Below are 18,988 nucleotides of genomic sequence, written 5' to 3' on the forward strand. Positions count from 1 at the left end.
AGTCTTGCTTTGTTCTTTAACTATGTCATTGTTGTGTATATCATTCATTGTTTGTTCCATTACACAAGTACATGATGCTAATATCAAGTAGAAAAAGACATGATGCGATGTGTCATGGTTAATGTGAAATGCATTACTTACAAGTTAAACTTCACAGTAATAACTTAAAGGTTGGTCTGTAAAGAAAATGAATTCCTTTGATGTTGGCCATTTGCAATAGATACATATGTTCCATTGTTGCCTAATAACTAATAATATCGTAAGTTTGTAGTTAATGAAGAACCTTAATAAAGATAGCGTTAAAAGAACATTATGATCTACAGCCCATTCAAAAATTGCATTACCTGCTTTATTTTATTTTTTCTTTTATGTTAAGGTACTACAATGCTTATGTTTTTCAGCTTGAGGATATCGCAAAATGTCTTTATATGATGATCTTGGCGTTGAAACCAGTGATTCAAAAACAGAGGGGTGGTCAAAAAACTTCAAGCTCTTGCAGTCACAGCTGCAAGTGAAGAAGGCAGCCCTTACACAAGCAAAGGTAAACTGGGAGGTGATCTACCCTTCCCTCTCGGGAAAGCCTCTTTAAGCATTTTACTTTTATTTGCGTTTTTATTTACAGTGAGGGTACAATGCCGAAATGGTTGAGTCCTATCCCCATAACGAAGTTTTTCTAAATAGTGTTGCCCTGGAGTGCGTAGTTTACGTTATTAAAACAGCTGCCAGGCGAATGCAGAGCTTGAAACTGTATTTATAATTGCAAGACTCTTGCCATTTGTGGTTTTAATCCTACCCGCATGATAAAGGCAAGCACGCTTTGTTAACGTGGTTATTTGCTGCATGAATTAACGAAGTACCCGTAAAGATGGCGTTTCCAGTGTTACATGCTTCTGTGCATGATGCATGGATGCTGCCTCTGAATAGGAGATGGGGGTGCTCAGATATAAATTGATCAAGGCACTGTGTGCATCTATAGCTATGGCTATGAGCGGTTTGTGTGGCGTGTTTAAAAACGTGTGCATTAATCTGAGAGTGGTACGTTTGAGTGTGTGCGCCAATGTGTTGAGAGCTGTCGGTATGACTTGAGTGATCAGTGGGTTTCAATTTCATCAATGTGGCAAAGAGTACGGGTGAAGTTGGGCTAATAGCAGCCAGTGTGTCTGTCAGAGCGTTTCTCGGTTTTGCTGAGTGTACATCAATGGGTTAGTCTAATTAATTCATACTTACCCTCTGGAATAATCTCTCCTATCTGGTTAGGGTATTTTGCCACATGGTGAATATTAAAGTTGAGGCCCTGAAATGTTCATTTGGCATGCTTAAAGGATCTTCCTGTTTATCTGCAGCTGAGGTGATCCTTTGACTGTTTTGGCATTGTGAGACCCTTTTTTTTTAACCTGATCAGTTTATGGTCTATTACTGTTCTGTATGTTCTATTTTTAGCAGGGCTCTGGTTCTCAACGCGGATTCCCATAAACCGATCACTTATTTTATCAATATTTCTCGCAGAATGCAAAGAAAGCATCATTAACATGACGGAAAATGTTTTTCTGTATGGCCTTTAATTTTTTTTTTTTTTTGTATAGTTTTAACAGTTTTTCATGTTATCATAATGTGCGTATTTGCTCGGTAGTATTGTTAGTCTGCTCTGTACCATTCATTGTTTCCATTTCAGACACAGAGGGCCAAGCAGAGCACTGTACTTGCTCCTGTAATTGATCTCAAGCGAGGGAGTGGTGCTGATGACAGGCAGATTGCAGACACCCCACCACATCTGGCTACTGGGCCAAAGGTAAGGTTGGAAACACACACATAAGGTTTGAACATTACTGCTAATGTATATTTCTGCTGTATCTGAAGCCCTTTACCCCATATATGCGTGACCACTTATTTCTTGTTTAACAATAATGTGTATTATTATTATTATTACTACTAAACAAAAAGCCTATCAGTATGTCCAGTTTGGCTGTTTTATTAAAAGGCCAAAGTGAAAATTCATCCTGCTAATATCACTTGCAGACTTGTCCATGGAACATTTCAAGTACATGCCAGTTCTACTGATTGAAGCTCCCCAATTCAACAGTATTTTTACTTGCGTTGATTGTACTTAATAATTGTTTTGTTTCCTTATCTTGGAGACGAGCAAGTGAAGTTCCTTATGTGATATTTGCTGTTTTTTTCTTAAATTAAACCCTTTATTTCTACTTGACTTGTATCATTACATTTCCCACATTTCGCTAGACTGCCATGCACAGTATACTTAAATAGTCAGATGGCATAAGGCACACAAACGTTTTTTTTTTCTTCCTCTGAGATAACTGTATTGGGTACAGTATCCCTTTTTTGTTTCTTCTTTGAGCACATCTCTGTAGAATTGTATTAGTCTATTGAATAACGATTGAACCATTCTTTTGTTGAGGGAGTCTGAAAAGGCATCAGGGCATTTGTTCAAAAGATTTTTCTAAGATGGAGCAAATGGATAAACTGTATCTGCCAGAATACATTTGAATATGCAAAAAAAACTAGAACTGCTTGAAAGGAGAAATAAAATATTCTTGAAAAATGTTAATTTGGTGGGGTATGCTTGGGTATGATCAGTGGAATCTGCCAGGATTGCACACTGGGACGGACTTTATGTATGTATATATGTACAGTATCTCACAAAGGTGAGTACACCCGTGACATTTTTGTAAATATTTTTATATCTTTTCATGTGAGAACACTGAAGAAACGACACTCTGCTACAATGTAAAGTAGTGAGTGTACAGCCTGTATAACAGTGTAAATTTGCTGTTCCCTTAAAAATAACTCCACACAGCCTTTAATGTCTAAACCTTGGCAACAAAAGTGAGTACACCCCTAAGTGGAAATATCCAAATTGGGCCTGATGTGCCAATATTCTGTGTGGCCACCATTATTTTCCAGCACTGCCTTAGCCTTCTTGGTCATGGAGTTCACCAAAGCTTCACAGGTCTCCACTGGAGTCGTCTTCCACTCCTCCATGATGACATCACAGAGCTGGTGGATGTTAGAGACCTTGCGCTCCCCCACCTTCCGTTTGAGGATGCCCCACAGATGCTCAATAGGGTTTAGGTCTGGAGACATGCTTGGCCAGTCCATCACCTTTACCCTCAGCTTCTTAAGCAAGGCAGTGGTCGTCTTGGAGGTGTGTTTGGGGTCGTTATCATGTTGGAATACTGCACCACCAATACTTGTCTTTTATGTTGGAATACTGCCCTGTGGCCCAGTCTCCAAACTACTTTACATTGTAGCAGACTGTCTTCAGTGTTGTCACATGAAAAGATAAAATAATTACAAAAATGTCAGGGGTGAACTGACTGTATGTATGTATGTGTTACTATTCTTTTCAGTGCAGCGTACAGAAAGTCTCCTACAAAGGCTAGGTGCTCAAAAAGGGCAGTTCTGTATCGTGTTTCATGTTGAATTATTATGCAGGGCACAGGAAGTATTGGGGACCTAAATATTCAGTAAATGCAATAAAACATTCACTATTCCTTTTAGTGGATAAACTTTTGGAACTACTGTAACTGAATTGACTATTTTGTGTATAGATACAGTACACATGTCTATAATTGCAATCTCATCATCTTTTATGGGTAGCCAACTATAAGCCCCACAGCCGTTTATTGAAGTAGCTAGCATCATTTTTAAATACATTAATGCTGTAGATATATGTATGATATAGATACATAATATAAATATTTTTTCTCTGCAGGAATCAGTGCCTACTGGGTTCTCTGCTGGCGATGTATTGGTTCCTTTAGCTGACGAGTATGACCCCATGTATCCCAATGAATATGAAAAAGTGGTAAAACGTCAGAGAGAGGAGAGGCAACGGCAACGTGAAATCGAAAGACAGAAAGAAATAGAGGAACGAGAAAAGTAAGAAACAGCTTTTCTTCTGGAAAAAAAAAATGAAAAAATAATGCCAAAATGGTTGTTTAAAAGATGACCTACGTACATATGAACTTACAGGGGTGTCAACACTATTGGTGATCTATACATAAGTCACGTTCTTATGCTACTCTTACAGCTTCGATAAAAGTTAACTGATCAGCTGTTCATTGAGGCAGTCCTGCTTGATTAGGTGGATCATCTAGTAGCTGAGCCATCTGTATGAGGGAAGGGATTTGTTTTAATGCTCATAATCTTTTCTTTGCATGTGCATTCATATCATGTGGCACAGACCTGCTGAATAGGTAGATGCTATCGGCGTGTACACCCGCTTTGTTGAATGGAAAGCTGCCTTTTTTGGGGCAGCCATGTTCCATCTTTACTGCTGTACAGCGGGGTGCATAACCCACATTTATGCTTTTTCTTCGTAGAGTAATATTGTCCTAAATGCTAATGCAAGAATGTAACGGTTATAACCGTTTGATAACACCTAATATTGCTGTTTGTGTCCTATATTTTGCATACATACTTTTAATATGCATATTTTTAATTAAATGATTTCTGTTTAAGGAGGAGAAAGGACAGGCATGAAGCAAGTGGGTTCTCGCGCAGACCTGATCCTGAATCAGATGAAGACGAAGATTATGAGAGAGAAAGGAGGAAGAGGAGTAAGTGTATTATTTGTTGGTTAGAAAGCTGGAACTGTACAATATAATTCTGTGTTTTTAATATTTTTTTGTGTAATTTTTTTCTCCCTTGTAAAACTCTATTTCACTAAGTGATATTGTACATTTTTTTTCTGAATGGTGTGTGTTGAATGACTGCACAGGCAGAATGCTTGAGCTCACTCAGGATTTGGATTAAGAGATTAAATATTTACATCCACAATTAAATTCAGACATTGACCTCGCTTATCCTTACAATGCGGCTGCATGACATCAGGCGTATTAGTTTGAGGCCCAATTCAAGGGCCGATGATCCCATAATTCTTGATGCTGCTTCAGTCTGTTTTATTTTCACGCAAATGCATGGAATGTTATATTAAGCAAATAAACCTTGCTGCATTTGTGAAACAGAATAAACATGTCCGATTTCAAACGGATTGCTTCTTTTTGCCTAAAGAACAAATATCTTGTCCCTTGTGAATTACAGTTGCATTCAGATGCCGTTATGACCAGGTTTGGTTTTTTATTTCACAGCAATGGGGGGAGCAGCTATTGCACCACCCTCATCTCTTGTGGAGAAGGACAGAGAATGTAAGTACTACAGTCAGAGTATGGTGTTAGTATGCCACTAGAGGAAGTATGGTTTCTTTTTAAACCCAAGACTACATTCGCATGCGGCCATCTGTTTGATGAGCAACATGAGCTTTTGTTTATTTTGAATGCTCATGGCATGGGAAGACTTGTAAATGCTTAATAGAAGCGAGTTGTGCAGTATGGTTGCCCCAAATAGGATATACGTTGTATGTGTTCAAAAACACAGTGGAGTAACATGAACAATTCCATTCCACTATATTAACTAAGCATCATGCCAGGGCACACCTTCACACAGGTAACACCGTCATGGCGGCCCCCTTGTATTGCTGATTATTACTTTTAATTAGATTTTTCATTTCGTAGAAACTACAACTTGCTGTAACTAAGCCTCACAGACAGAGGTTTCTTCTGGTCACTTTTTGTTTTAAGGGAGGGATGTAGTAAAGATAGTACAGTCTTTCTAAATTCACAAATATATTTTTGTGTTGTGTAGCTATAGTTCCGCAATATGATGATGAACCCAGGCCCCGACCTCCCGTTGCGAAAGCCGCCATACCACCACCTATATATGATGAGCCAGAGAGGTCGCGCTCACCACCTATGCCTAGTAACTCCTTCATTGCGAATATGGGGTAAGCAAACGTGTTTCCAGGTCAAGACTAATGGATCATCCAGTTGATTGAAAATAACCAACTTGTTTAAATTTCTCTCGTTCTGCGTGTGGTCTTCAATGAAGAGGACAATCCTGTGGCCAACTGTTTGATGTGCGATGGTCTCACGATCATGGTAGTTTAACGGTAGTTAGGGCTGTGAACTCTGGTAATAAGATACCGTATTGGCTCGGATATAGGCCGCACCCGAATATAGGCCGCACCCTAAAAGTTAAGTGCCTTTATAAAGAAAAGTTTCTGACCCCCCCCCGATATGTTGCCACTCTGTCCCGAAGATGTACCCCCCTCTGAGATATGCTGCCACTCTATCCCCCCTCTCAGATATGCTGCCACTCTATCCCCCCCGAGATATGCTGCCACTCTGTCCCCAAGATGTCCCCCCCCCCACCAGAGTTACCGGTGCAGACTCCACGGGGTGGGAAGTACCGGCAAGGAAGATTGTTCGCGCAGACGTTCACCGGCAGCGGCGATGCGAGCATAAACAACCTCCGCTGTCGGCACGTCTGCAAGATGTGCTTTAACAATCTCCCTTGCCGGGACTCCCCCCCCCCCCCCCCCCCCCCCGTGGGAATTCCAGGCAAGGGAGATTGTTAAAGCACATCGAGCAGACGTGCCGGCAGCGGAGGTCGTTCACGCTCATTGCCGGTGAACGTCTGCGCGATGCGCTTAGACAATCTCCCGTGCCGGCACTCCCCCCGTGAGAAGTGCTGGCAGGGGAGGCTGTCTGAGCGTATCAGAGAGTAGGATACGGGTCCCCTGCACCGCTGCGGGGGATCTGTATCCTAACCCCGCTGCCTGCCCGGCGCGTGGGCGCTAGACCCCGAATATAGGCCGCACACCCACTTTATAGACTTAAAGTGGGGGGAAAAAAGTACGGCCTATATTCGGGCCAATACGGTAATACCCAGTGATAAATATGTTTCCTACGCATTTTAATTCCATCTGTAATATTGCTATGGCAGCATCTCTAAAATCTTTGACAAACTTACCCTGGGTTGTATTCACTAACCTGTGTGTTTGTGGGAAAGTTAAAAACTCCCTGATGATATTGTGTAGTATGCAGGAACAGCTCAGTTCTTGGAGTAGAAGCTCACATAGGCTGGCTGACCATTAATACATCTCCGGGAGCAACTGTGTTGCAAATCTCACAGATTATGGAATCCTTTTTCCAAATGTGTGGGGCTTTTTTATCGTTCGTATTTGATTAAAATTGCAAAAAAAAAATATATGAATTTGGGTCTCTAGTAGTTCCCATCGCAGTTTGAAATTGGTTGCACTTGCTCTTGTAATGCAGCTATTGCCCTTTTGTGATGTACCCATTGTACAGCGCTACGGAATTTGATGGCGCTTTGTAAAACAAATAATAATGATGTGTTGCAGCAATCTATTTAGTGTTAATTGCAATCAGAAACTGAATGTATATCCAATTAAATAGGTGTTTTAACTGGCACATGATACCTGGGGAAAAAAATCCTTTAATTATTGTGCAGAAACGTGTATTAGTCAGTTTTTCTTTTTTTTTCTGCCTTGCAGTGGTACCGTTGCTCACAAAATAATGCAGAAATATGGCTTCAGAGAAGGACAGGGACTTGGAAAGCATGAACAAGGGCTGAGCACTGCCCTGTCTGTTGAAAAGACAAGCAAGAGAGGAGGAAAAATCATTGTTGGAGACGTGGCAGATAAGGGTATGTCTGCCTTTTTTTATTATTATTTAATTGTTTTGAGGCAGGGAAAAGGTGTTTGTTGAGGTAGAAGGCAGAAAGCACGCAACTTTTGATAATCTTTTACAAAATATGTAGTCAGATCAGATGTCTATTTAACCAAATGATTAAAATAAACCTTTAGGAAACTGTATTTTCAGCCAGCTGCGTTATAATTTTTTTTTTTTTTTTGTAAAATAGCATATAAATCAGGGTATTGTTAAAGCCTCATGGATGCTAGTTTGTACAGCAGTTTTCACGTAACAAACCTTTGTTTCAGTTTTGTTATAGTATGAATACAGGATTTAAAAAAGAAAAAATTTTATATATATATAAAATAATTGAATATAGTTATATAGTTTAAAATAGTGTCTAGCTGTCAGGATTATGCACATCTTCCACCGAAAAATTATTGTACTTAATAATTGCATGTCTTCCTTTCAGTGGAAACATCAAAAAAAGCAGAACCGAACCCTCTAACAGAAATGTTAAAGTTTCCAACAAAGGTGGTTTTACTACGGGTAAGAGGATAATGTTTATGCTGGTCTTTTAAATCTTGTTTATGCAGCTAGAATTATTATTTTTTCCCCACTCAGCTGTTTCTATGATTAAAATGTGTCCATTTTATTGTGTATATGTATTTGTAGTTTTGTACATCTGTACATGGTCTGAGAACCAATTATTGGCCAATCCGTCTTATTATATGACTATGCATATTCTTTTTATTTGTAACTTCTAGAACATGGTGGGTGCAGGTGAGGTTGATGAGGATCTTGAAGGTGAAACAAAAGAAGAATGTGAAAAGTATGGTAAAGTTGGAAAATGCGTAATATTTGAGGTTAGTAGCCTTATGTTGGACGGAGAAGGTTACAAAATAATTGGCAAACATTAAAAAAAAAAAACACACACTCCTCTGGAATCCAAGACTGGTTTCATGGATAACTGTTTTGGTAGCTTTAATTTAGAACCTTAGAAGCTCTGACACTTTTGTTCTTTACTCTGAAGGGTTAATCACAAAAAAACAAGACAAAAATAAGCATTTCCCGTTTCTGGCAAGAACCATTAGCAAAATATTTTGGATGAGCCAAACCTTCACAAGATTAACAAATAATTTCTAAGAAATGTTGGACAAGTTTAGTAGTACAAGGAATTCTAATGCTGTGTTTTTATAATGTAATCTCATCACACACGCTGATTTCTTTTCCCTCGGGATCATGCATGATAATATTTGTGTTCTTCTGAGAAATTATCCGACCATTAAGAATATCCTGTTTAGTAAGCAAATGGGAAACCGGGATACCATTTGAACATCCTCTGACAGCCACTTCTTTACGCTACATTGATAAAAAAAGATGTAAGATAGAAAGCACATAATATGATCAGACAGTTTACTGGAGGGGAAGCACAAGCCTGCCTAATTCCCTCATAAAAAGATCCGTTTGTGGTGGTTTTGTTGTAAGTCTTACCTTGTATTTGACATACAGCCACCAAATCAAACTCGGAAACTAAAGACCCAAAAATACGGACGATCCAAAATTACTAGAAAAAAAAAAAACATAACTTTTATTAATGTACCCTAAGAGTGTTCTATTAAAATTGGAACAGAGAAAGTAATTAAATACTGGTAAATAGGATAAAAATATAGATCTCCATCAACAACAGTGTTGCATGGGATTGCTGACGTTCTTCAGCCTCGGTTCCCCTGACAGTTAGTGAAACGCATGTCGCGTCTAATCTTAATTTCAGATCTGAAAGGGAGCATAAGTCACATTCTACATTGATACAATGTAACAATTCAGTTACCAGACTCCTGGGCAGACAGCAGCAGCAGCGCCCCCGCGATCACCACGATTGTGGCGATGTGGGGGGCGGTTTTTGGGGATGACGTACCGGGTACGTCCCGGTCCTGAAGGGGTTAAAGAGACTCCTCCCTGCAATGGCTCGTCTATAGACCAGCAGTTGCGTCCCAGCTGACAGAGGCAGCTTCAGGGACAGAGGGTTCTTCTGTCTCCACACCTTGCATGCGTGTTGTGTAACTTTATTCATCTATGGTTTCTAGATCCCTGGTGCACCTGACGAGGACGCAGTGAGGATATTTTTGGAATTTGAACGGGTGGAATCTGCAATTAAAGGTAAATTGCATGGTTTATGTAAAGCCTTTCTGTTTGTTCAAGAGGTTTCTGTGGGAGGCACTCAGATAGCAGTGTTCTAATAAGCCATGTAATCAATTACATTTATCACTTACTAGTTTTGATGTGATGTGCATTGTAAGAAAGTCGCTTAGACTGAGACAATATTACTTCTATTGCCTTTTAATCAGTTTAATGCTGCTTTAATACAGTTAAATAGTGCATATCGATGTAATTATGCATTGAGTCAACTTTGCGGAAGAGCTCCAATGTGTAGACCCTTTTAATGCCTTGGGGAAGTGGTCTACCCCTCCCTACCTGGAAACAAGCCTCTAGAGACCTGCTTTCTTGATTACACTATTTGTTTTAAGCAGCAGGGGGTGATCAGAGGCCTTACAGGGTCTCTGCTACAGTAACCGATGCTTCCAGTGGTACCATTGTTGACACAGCAGGAAGAGAATACCTGAATTTCTTACTGGGTATTCAGGTTCAGTCAATATATAGGGACAGGGAAAGAAAGTTGTCATTGGGCTGATTCTAGCCAATGACATACCAGCTATTTCACTAGTAATATACCATGTAATCATCCCTTAATGGTTAAATTATTTTATCTTTTCTACCATCAAAATTAATTCTCTTCAATTCGCTGTTCAATATTAGCATGTATCTATCTGCTGACAAATGGGGAGTTGGAGATTTTTTTTGTTATGTTTGTTATACCTGTGAATGATATTTCTACCATCAGGAATATGCAATTTTAGCAAATTATGCCATTTTATTTGTGCTGTTACTCTGTATTGCATATTAATTATTCATTATTTCTGTTTCAGCTGTGGTTGATCTGAATGGGAGATATTTTGGTGGCAGAATAGTAAAGGCATCTTTTTACAACCTGGACAAATTCAGAACTCTGGATCTCGGGGATTAGCACTGAGACTTCCTTTTTATTTCAGACCATTTGTATAAAGAAAATGGAAAAGACATCTCTAATGAACCCTCTTAAGTGCTAGATGGGTGCACATTGTTTTCCTTTGGCTATGTTTGTCACGTTTATTGTGATGAGCCTATTTTTTCCTTGTTTTCATTTTTATAGCATAAAATACTTTTAAAACCATTGTTTCAGTAAGTTTTCATGACCCCTAATTGTACTATGGTATTTGTGTTCTGTCTACAACATCTTATATCCCAGTAATGGATTTCTAATTGGCTTTAAATATACACAGAATTATTTTTATATCTTGTTAGCTGCGTCAATTGTATATTTTTAGTTACCAGAAGATTTTTTATTTTTTATTTTAAGGAAGGACATGATGGTTTGTTCGCACAAGATATCACCAAATGTAGAAGTTTGGTTGCCATGTGTATTATTCCACGTAAGCATTTGTATTGACTAAGTCTTAGCTTTTAAATGAATATCTTGTTGCAAAGAAATAAACAGAAAAGTCTGTTTCACATCTGTGAAATCACGTGCCGGCCCTGGCACTTTAAGGTCTGCGGCTGCATGCTACGTCTTTATACTGGCATAGTGTGCAGCCTGGCATATCCAGCCTTTTCCCAGTGTGCCAGATAGCCAGTTCTGACCTGCCGAGGACTGAGTGGTAAAGCACAGCAGTATCGATACAGGCCAAGCTTCTACGTTACAAGATTTTGTAAGAATAATACTGCAAACACAAGAGGGTTGAACAAATGTGACACATTTGCAATCCCCATACCGGGAAATGTCCGTTTATTTTGCATCAACGGTTTTTATGGTTCTTGTTTTTGTTTTACTGTAATTATTATCTTCATTTAATAAGGAAAACCAAGGCTACATTACACTCTGTGCAAATGTCAAGGTATTGACAAGCTCTTGAAACAAATCTTAACCGTTATAGGATTAATGCTGAACTGTCGACAAAGTGCGACAGTCTTATGCTGTTTAAGAAAATCTACAAAGACGGTACAGTGTGGGTAAAGAAGTGTACTTTCCCCACTTGGCTGATAATTTCTGGGTGGGATTTTTCAGGAAGTGCTGGTTTTCCCCTTAATCCAGATGAGCAAGGATTTTTTGTTTTAATGTCATGATCTCTAAGCTGAAGCAATTGGTAAAGCATGTTAGGTGTTAGTGTGAACAATTATGCAACTTTAATTTACTACCATGATGTACACAACTTTTTTTGATTTATGAACAATAGAAATTATTCTCACTCTACCTGTAAAGTAAAAAATAGCCCCATAGAACCAGAAGGATTTTAAACTCTGAAGGTAAATATCCATTTCTTGCAAGTAGAGTGCTTGCCATTAAAAAAAACCTTTAACCTTAATCAACAGAATATAAACATTTGCTGTATGTTGTGATAACATTTAAACAGTCCCAGCTGGTAGCTTTTGAGGTTTAAAATAGGGTTTTTTAACACACCTGCCCAGAAATTCTATTTTATTTATTAACATAGGTGCATTGCTGGGTAGCAGGGGAGTTAGGGAATTCAAAGACCAGTAAGTATAATACTGTTTGTATTAACTCTGTTAACAATACACCAAGAAAAGCAACGTCCCTCATAAGTGCCATGTTCTTCAGTCAGAAGCAAGGAACTGAGGTGGTGGGAACGAAAACTACATGCAATGTGTGAAAACCGGCACCCAATTGCTGATGATGGCATAATATGTGGTCTCTGGTTGTTCAGCATGTCATTTTTAATCTTGAGAAGTTTTCATTCCCTTTCCCAGAAAGGATCATTCATTTTATTGCCATTCTGTAAATTGATTGGGGAATTCCATGTTAGTGTGACTAGTGTCTTTATTTAATAATAAAAAAAAAAATGTATATTTTAATAGTTATTTTTTCTACTGGGAGAACATCTGGCTCTGCCTCTGAGTCTATCAGACTTCAGAACATGACTGTTCTTGTTTTGTTCTTTGGTAAGGTGTATTGTAGAGAAATTTGTTCATCAAGCACATATTTTATCATGTTATGGAAAAGCTTCACAGTCAACATTATTTTTTTTTATTTTTTTTTTTTCTCTTGGTGGAAAGGAATCAGGGTTTTTTCATAGTTAAAATGTATGCTAGCATTATGAATCTGTGTGCCTTCAAGTTATGAGTTGTAGCAGTATAGATAAATGCAATAAGTCCAACTAAAAAAAAGAGGGGGGCACATGATTAATACAAAACATTCAAAAAAGTAACTAAGGGAAAGTGGTACTATAATGAGTGATATAGAATATAATGATGTAGCAGTGATTTCTTCTATGTAAACTAGAACCACATGTATGATATAAAACCTTGAAATCATGACCTCTCCTTTATACAAGGAAGCCTTTAAGAGCCAGACCAGTCGGGTACTGTGTGTGTGTGTGTGTGTGTGATCCCTCTTTACATTCCATGTCATATTCAGGAATACAGCAGGCATGTTCTGGGTTGGAAACCGGACCTGGTCCTTAAAGGCACTGATTTAATGGACAGGGATTTATAATAAACGTGTAATAAATTGCATCCTTAAAGCAAGGTTATATACGTATAAATGTATTAAAGGTTCAGCTAATGTTCTAGCTTCTGATGGAAGCAAGTAGGCTGTACATGACATGCGAAAGAGGACAGGGTGTAATAAAGTATACCAGTTGATTCAATTATTTAGGTCCACCATAAGCAATAAATCCTCGCTCATATTAGACTACAGGATATGCATCCTCAGACAACCAGATTCGGTGTACTGGGGGGTATAGTCTGTTGATAAAATAAGATCCCTGGCACTGTTAAAGAACATAAATGGATTTTTAGGCATGTAGCACTGTTATATGGTGTTCAAAAAACAAAACTAGGCATGTGGTACTCCTAGGGAGGCTGCTGAACAGAAATAGCTTTTACAGGGTTTTTTCCCCCCCAGGAGTGGCTCCTATCATGTGGAAGAAATCGTAAGAAAAAAATGTTTTCAATTTTTTTGGTAGTTTAATATATTGGTGCTAATAAATACTGGTAATATATTAAAGCTATGGATATGGTTTAAAATAAAAGCCCTATTTATTGTAAACAGATCTTACTTTTCAATAATTTAATTTGTTTGGCCATACTTATATATACAAAAAGAGGAATCGTGGTAAAAAAAAAAATATATGGTTAAAATTGCAAACCTGTGTGTGTGTTACCCTTGGTCATGAAGGGATTAAAGACAGCCATGCGGTTTGCAATAAGTGGCTTGTATATTTCATTTGTCAGAGGAAATTTGTGGTGTTACAAAACTCATTGGCGTGCAACTGTTTTCATCACACTCAAAATAAAAATGGTTAATTGTGATGATGAAGGCTACTGGTAAATTTACTACATCACAAATGTTCAGTTTAGGACAGATTTTAAAATTAAATGATTATTACTTGCTCATATACGTATAAAAACATTATGTGAGAGTTCCAATTAAATTTATTTCAAGTATGCATTACAAAAAAGTTTTGGTCGTCGTTTTGTAAGGCTGTAGTATAATTTATATAGCAGAATTCTTAACCACGGTATCCGTATTGTGTCAATCCATTACATAAATTATTGGAGTGGCATGCTCATGAAATAAAATAACATTTTAAGCAGCCAATGAGAATTATGATACATTTACCTGTTTAAATGTTACACCTGTTTTATATTATAGTTATATTAACAGCTCTTCCATTTTATGGCATTGTATAGTATTGTTATAGAATACACAGCTCTTTTTGTTGGTGGTAACGTAATGTTGCTCATACTCAACATAATTTAAAACAATTTTAAAACTAAGCTCAATATTTCCCAAACTACTGATGGGTGTTGCCATGTTCTTATGTAATTTAAGAGTGTAATCACACAGATTTATGAGGCTATAACTCATCACTGTTTCAGAACATGAATATCTGTAGTTTACGTGTTCCAACAGTAAATAATTTAGAATTATTTAATACACCGCAATTGAAATATTCCCTCAAGTATAAAATCTTAACAGTACTCGCTGTGTTAGTCTCCACCTACCAACTTGGTATATTATTTGAAATTATAATTTGGCCAGGCTTTCATTCCTGTGCCGGCCGTTACTACTAATCTTTCTCAATAACTTGGTGGATAGACCTTGCAAGCCACTCTAGAAAAGGATACCGCTATACCAGTTTTACAACAACAAATACAGTGTGCCCCGTTGCGCTACGAGTGTTGCGCCATGTTGTCTAATGTCTTCTTCAATGCAAACACTGATGCACTATGTCTTTTCTCTGTTTTCCCTCATTCTCTAGAGGCAGTAAATCTCCTCTTATCCAGAGCAGGGGATTTCTGAGGCCACCGTTTAGGAATTTTATTTTAGAAATGAGCATTTGTCTCCCCTAGAGTGCCAAGCATTTCCACTGAGCCCTCCCCCCGGGTTGATCTTTTGTTGAGAGGCGAATGGTTCCACTTCGGAGTTTTCAGGAAAACAAAGTTAATTTACCAAAACTACCTATGGCTTAAAGTATTTCAATGAATGTAATTGTTTTCTATCTTTATAGCTTGAAAAGTAAGAGACTGTTTATCTCAGGGAACCTGGCATTTGTTGAAAGTGGGGAGACCTAACATCTAGTCAATGGTCTTCCCTAAAGTTATCGTCTCCGCTCTCTTTGCTTCACCTTACAAAGGCTCCCTGAACCAATTAACAATGCCTTGTATGTAACTTAAAGGAGGCTGTCACCCGCTTTTAACAAAATGAAATGAAATTATTAAATCTATGTATACATTATGCTTTTTGTTTGTCAGTGTAGCTGTGTGGTTTGAAAGCTAGGTACTATTTTGCCATTAAAGTTGAGATCTGTGGCTAAAAGTGGCAGAGAAAGTCTGCCCTCCCCCCCGTCCTTACAAAGACAGACAGAACAAATCAGCCACCACCAAAGAGGAACCGTAAAAAACAGTGAAGGACAGGCCTGGGCTGGCTATCGGGCAAATAGCCAGTGGGCCTTTGCTAGGTTGCACCTCCCATGTACATTTATTGCAGCTTGCGCGGGAAATACAATCTTTTAGTGTGGGGCTCCCAGCCGAATACTGCAAAACTAAGTGAGTGGTGTGCCGCCACATGTATGTAATCTTCCATCGTCACGGAAGATTCTATTGGCACTGTGCTGTCCCACTGTCCTGCTCTTGTGGGCGGCGGAGATTATGGGCCATTTGGGGAGACTTCTGGTCTCCCCCATGATCAGCCCAGGGAGCTGTAAAATCTATGGAGATCTGTCCTGTTGCATTTCAGCTTGGACCTAGGGATGCTCTGATGCTTTCCCTGTGTTTCTTCAAGTAAGGTAGATGGGCAGTCCTGTCCTGGTGGAACCCCCTCTAATCCCATACACAGCCCTGTCCCTTTCTGCCTCCAGTCACATCTCACAACAAAGGTATCTGCTATGGATACCTGAAAAGTTGGGGACATGGTATAAAACAAATTTAAAGGATATAATTTGACAGCTGAGAAGATCCATTTGGCCCATAAAATATGTCCAAAAATATCCAGCTGACATTCTTTTAAGACATTTTAAGTATTCTAAGGAATTCCAAGGAATATGATACACTAAACTGACAAACATGTGTATAAATGAAACTCATTACCTGTGTCACATCAAGTTAAAAATTATTACAGAATTTGTCTTATAAGATTACTTCAAAACATATATTGTCCTAACGTCAAAACATATATTGTCCTAAGTATGCATACTCAAAATGTATGGTGTTAAACTTTCTGTATTTGGGCATTCTTCCATACAAAAGTCAGTATGTGTCAGATTCAATTCCTGTTAAATAATAAAGTTACCCATTACCCTGATAAATAGTGCTGGTCAGCTGTATATCTAAGTTTAAATGATACAATTAAATTAAGATGTTGTGGCCCATAGGCTAAAGCCAGAAAAAATTGTGAAGGTGTTTTTTTATTTGCTTCACCAATTCATCCACATTTACTTAATTTCTTTAGTTTCCATTGTAAGGATTTCATTTGTTTTAATAAACTGCTGCCTATGGGTTGTTCTCTTCTTTTTTTTATATATATTTTGAAACATTATTTTTGATCAGTGTCTTTACTGGGGAATAAACATATAATTTGTAATGTGTTGATTTGTTTAAGAATGTCTTTGTTTACACGTCAGGTGTAACCTTGTTTGAAAAAAGATCCATATTAAGGTGGGCCTATCGTTCACAGCAGGTAAGCATGACACTTTATACACCTACCCTAATTCTGGAATAGTAGACTGCTTGCTCAGGTGGGCTTTGTTTGCACTTGTGCTTGCCAGGGCTGTAACTTCCACCGGGCAAGAGGGGCATCTACCCCATGTACCTCAAAGCGAAGGGTGCGCTCATGCTGCCTGGCAGCAAGGCCTCCTTGTGCATCCCCCTGCTTCTGCCAGTGGATGTACCATTAGTGCAGGACATGAGCTCTGACCTTGTCCCAGGCTCCAAGGTTACTGCTCTAATGTATATCTGGAGTCACCTCCATTGTGACAGCTGATGCTTTGTATACATTTGCAGTCCCAGGAGTTTTCATAAGGACCCAATTATTTGTTTTCTCTCTTTTTTGGAAGGGGACTTTCTTCCTCCTGATCCATAGCCTTGCACTGCTGATCAGCCAGCAGGGCTCTCCTATCCGCAAGTGAACTTCGGACCGGTGTCAGCAATGTCACCTACCGGAAGGCAACGCCCAATCCCATGATCAGGCATTCGTTTGATGGCGGTGTACAGGTGCTTGCAGCGCACCTGTGTAGCAGCAAGGGGATGTCCCTGTCCCTTCAGCAAAGTCAGGATGTAGTGGCACGTCCTAATGGGCTTCTTAGCTCAGTGTGTATGCGTGCTCTTAGTAAGGTGCAGATTCTGCTAAGGGTAACTGTGTGTGTTTCTTCCTCATAATACATTTAAATTACTTACAGAGTAATTTAATATACATTAGTGGACCTGCATAGGACACTGTAGTGTCCCCTTAAGAACGAGGGGTTTTATCAAACTCATTATATATCCTACACATATCGCACAAACTATATCCCCCAGAGCATGCGCTTTATACAAATACAGAACAGCCCATGTAGAGTGTTTAACATAATGTACCCACAGCTTGTGAGCATTCCTTTATTTGTTCTAAAATAAAGTTGGTGCTTCTGCCTCCTTCATAAACATGTACTATAGCTACTGTAAAAACAATAGCGTTCACTGCTCAGGCACTAATGTTGGACGAGAAGGTCTGGCTTTCGATTCCAACTAATCCCAAAGGGGTTCAATGGGGTACATTTGTATGCTGTGCATGCGTGGAAAGAGCTCCAATTGATTTCAATTGCAGCACTTTCCTGTCACTGCTTGATTTTTTTTAACCTTTTAAAGAATGTATATCATAGTACTCCTAAAATACGTTTGCATCCTTCTTTGTTGAAGCCGTCAGCAATGCAAAAAAGCTTGCAGTGCACATGCACCCATAACCCACTGAGTGAGTGAGTGAGCTCAAACACACAATACCAAGGGTAACCAACAGGTAGGTCTCAGGAGTGAAGGGCAACTACTGCATGATGATATAATTATGCATATAATGTGCATTTAGGGCAACACTTTAATGCATAATGTTAAGCATTAATACTACACCAATGAAATCTAACCCTTTTACTTCCACTTTCGCAGAATTTAATACTGCTGGTTAGTGTTTACACATTATTATTATTATTATTCACATATTCAGTTTAATTAGTATATCTGAACAAGGGCAATTCCGTAGCCAGATATGTGCCTTATAACACTATTGCATATGAAGGGTTAATGTAGAGAGTGTTTTGTACAGTTCTTCCCCTTTTCTGTTTGTGTAGAGTACAGAGAGTAACTTCCCACTGTCTCACAGAGCTCCTTCCCCGAAGTGACGTGTGGCTGGGTGAAAATGACCATATATGACTTGTTTCCTGCTATCAGATCCCTCCCAGTCCAGAGTGCTGCAGTCGTCCTGAACCTTTGGCAGTCCATCCAGAGCCATAGTGTAACCCTTTGACCTCAGCAATGGCCTTTCGGAAAGGTAAGAGGCAATGTTATTTTACATACCCTGCAGGGAAGTTAGTGAAAACAGGAGACACTTAAAACAACACAACTGTCGTCCTGTGTTCAGTCACAAAGAGTATACAAAAAAGTGCACACCTTACTGGTGAATGCAGGTCAGCCAAGTAATAGACGTGTCTTCAAACACTGATTTACCAAAATGACCTGATTTACAGGCGCTCTAGCCTATTCAAGTCTGATCCAAAGTAAATACGAACAAGTTAAAGCAACCTAAACCACTTTACTATAAATACAGTTTAGCAATCCATTAATCAGAATTAACTTAAAATTAAAATTCATTATAGAATTTTATATATAAATAG

General features: G+C 38.8%; 1 protein-coding gene across 1 annotated transcript; it reads left to right on the forward strand.

Annotated features, from left to right (window-relative positions):
* Positions 1-418: 418 nt before the first annotated feature.
* Positions 419-10,599, forward strand: LOC149298776 (splicing factor 45-like). Its single transcript, XM_089487244.1, has 12 exons — positions 419-541; positions 1,673-1,789; positions 2,141-2,143; positions 3,734-3,900; positions 4,483-4,580; positions 5,112-5,168; positions 5,665-5,803; positions 7,376-7,527; positions 7,987-8,063; positions 8,282-8,380; positions 9,602-9,674; positions 10,502-10,599. The coding sequence occupies exons 1-12, from the start codon at positions 419-421 to the stop codon at positions 10,597-10,599; spliced, it is 1,203 nt and encodes a 400-aa protein (XP_089343370.1).
* The last annotated feature ends 8,389 nt before the right edge of the window (positions 10,600-18,988 follow it).

This window comes from Sceloporus occidentalis, unplaced genomic scaffold, assembly GCF_023333645.1.
Source record: "Sceloporus occidentalis isolate IW3139 unplaced genomic scaffold, rSceOcc1.0.p SCAF_31, whole genome shotgun sequence".
Taxonomy (NCBI): Eukaryota; Metazoa; Chordata; class Lepidosauria; order Squamata; family Phrynosomatidae; genus Sceloporus; species Sceloporus occidentalis.

Bases quoted from the DNA above. Each gene is read 5' to 3' on its own strand.
- LOC149298776 (XM_089487244.1), top strand. From the start codon at position 419: ATGTCTTTATATGATGATCTTGGCGTTGAAACCAGTGATTCAAAAACA. The intron at 5,804-7,375 runs GTAAGCAAACGT...TCTGCCTTGCAG, and splicing joins TCCTTCATTGCGAATATGGG to TGGTACCGTTGCTCACAAAA. The intron at 8,064-8,281 runs GTAAGAGGATAA...TGTAACTTCTAG, and splicing joins CAAAGGTGGTTTTACTACGG to AACATGGTGGGTGCAGGTGA.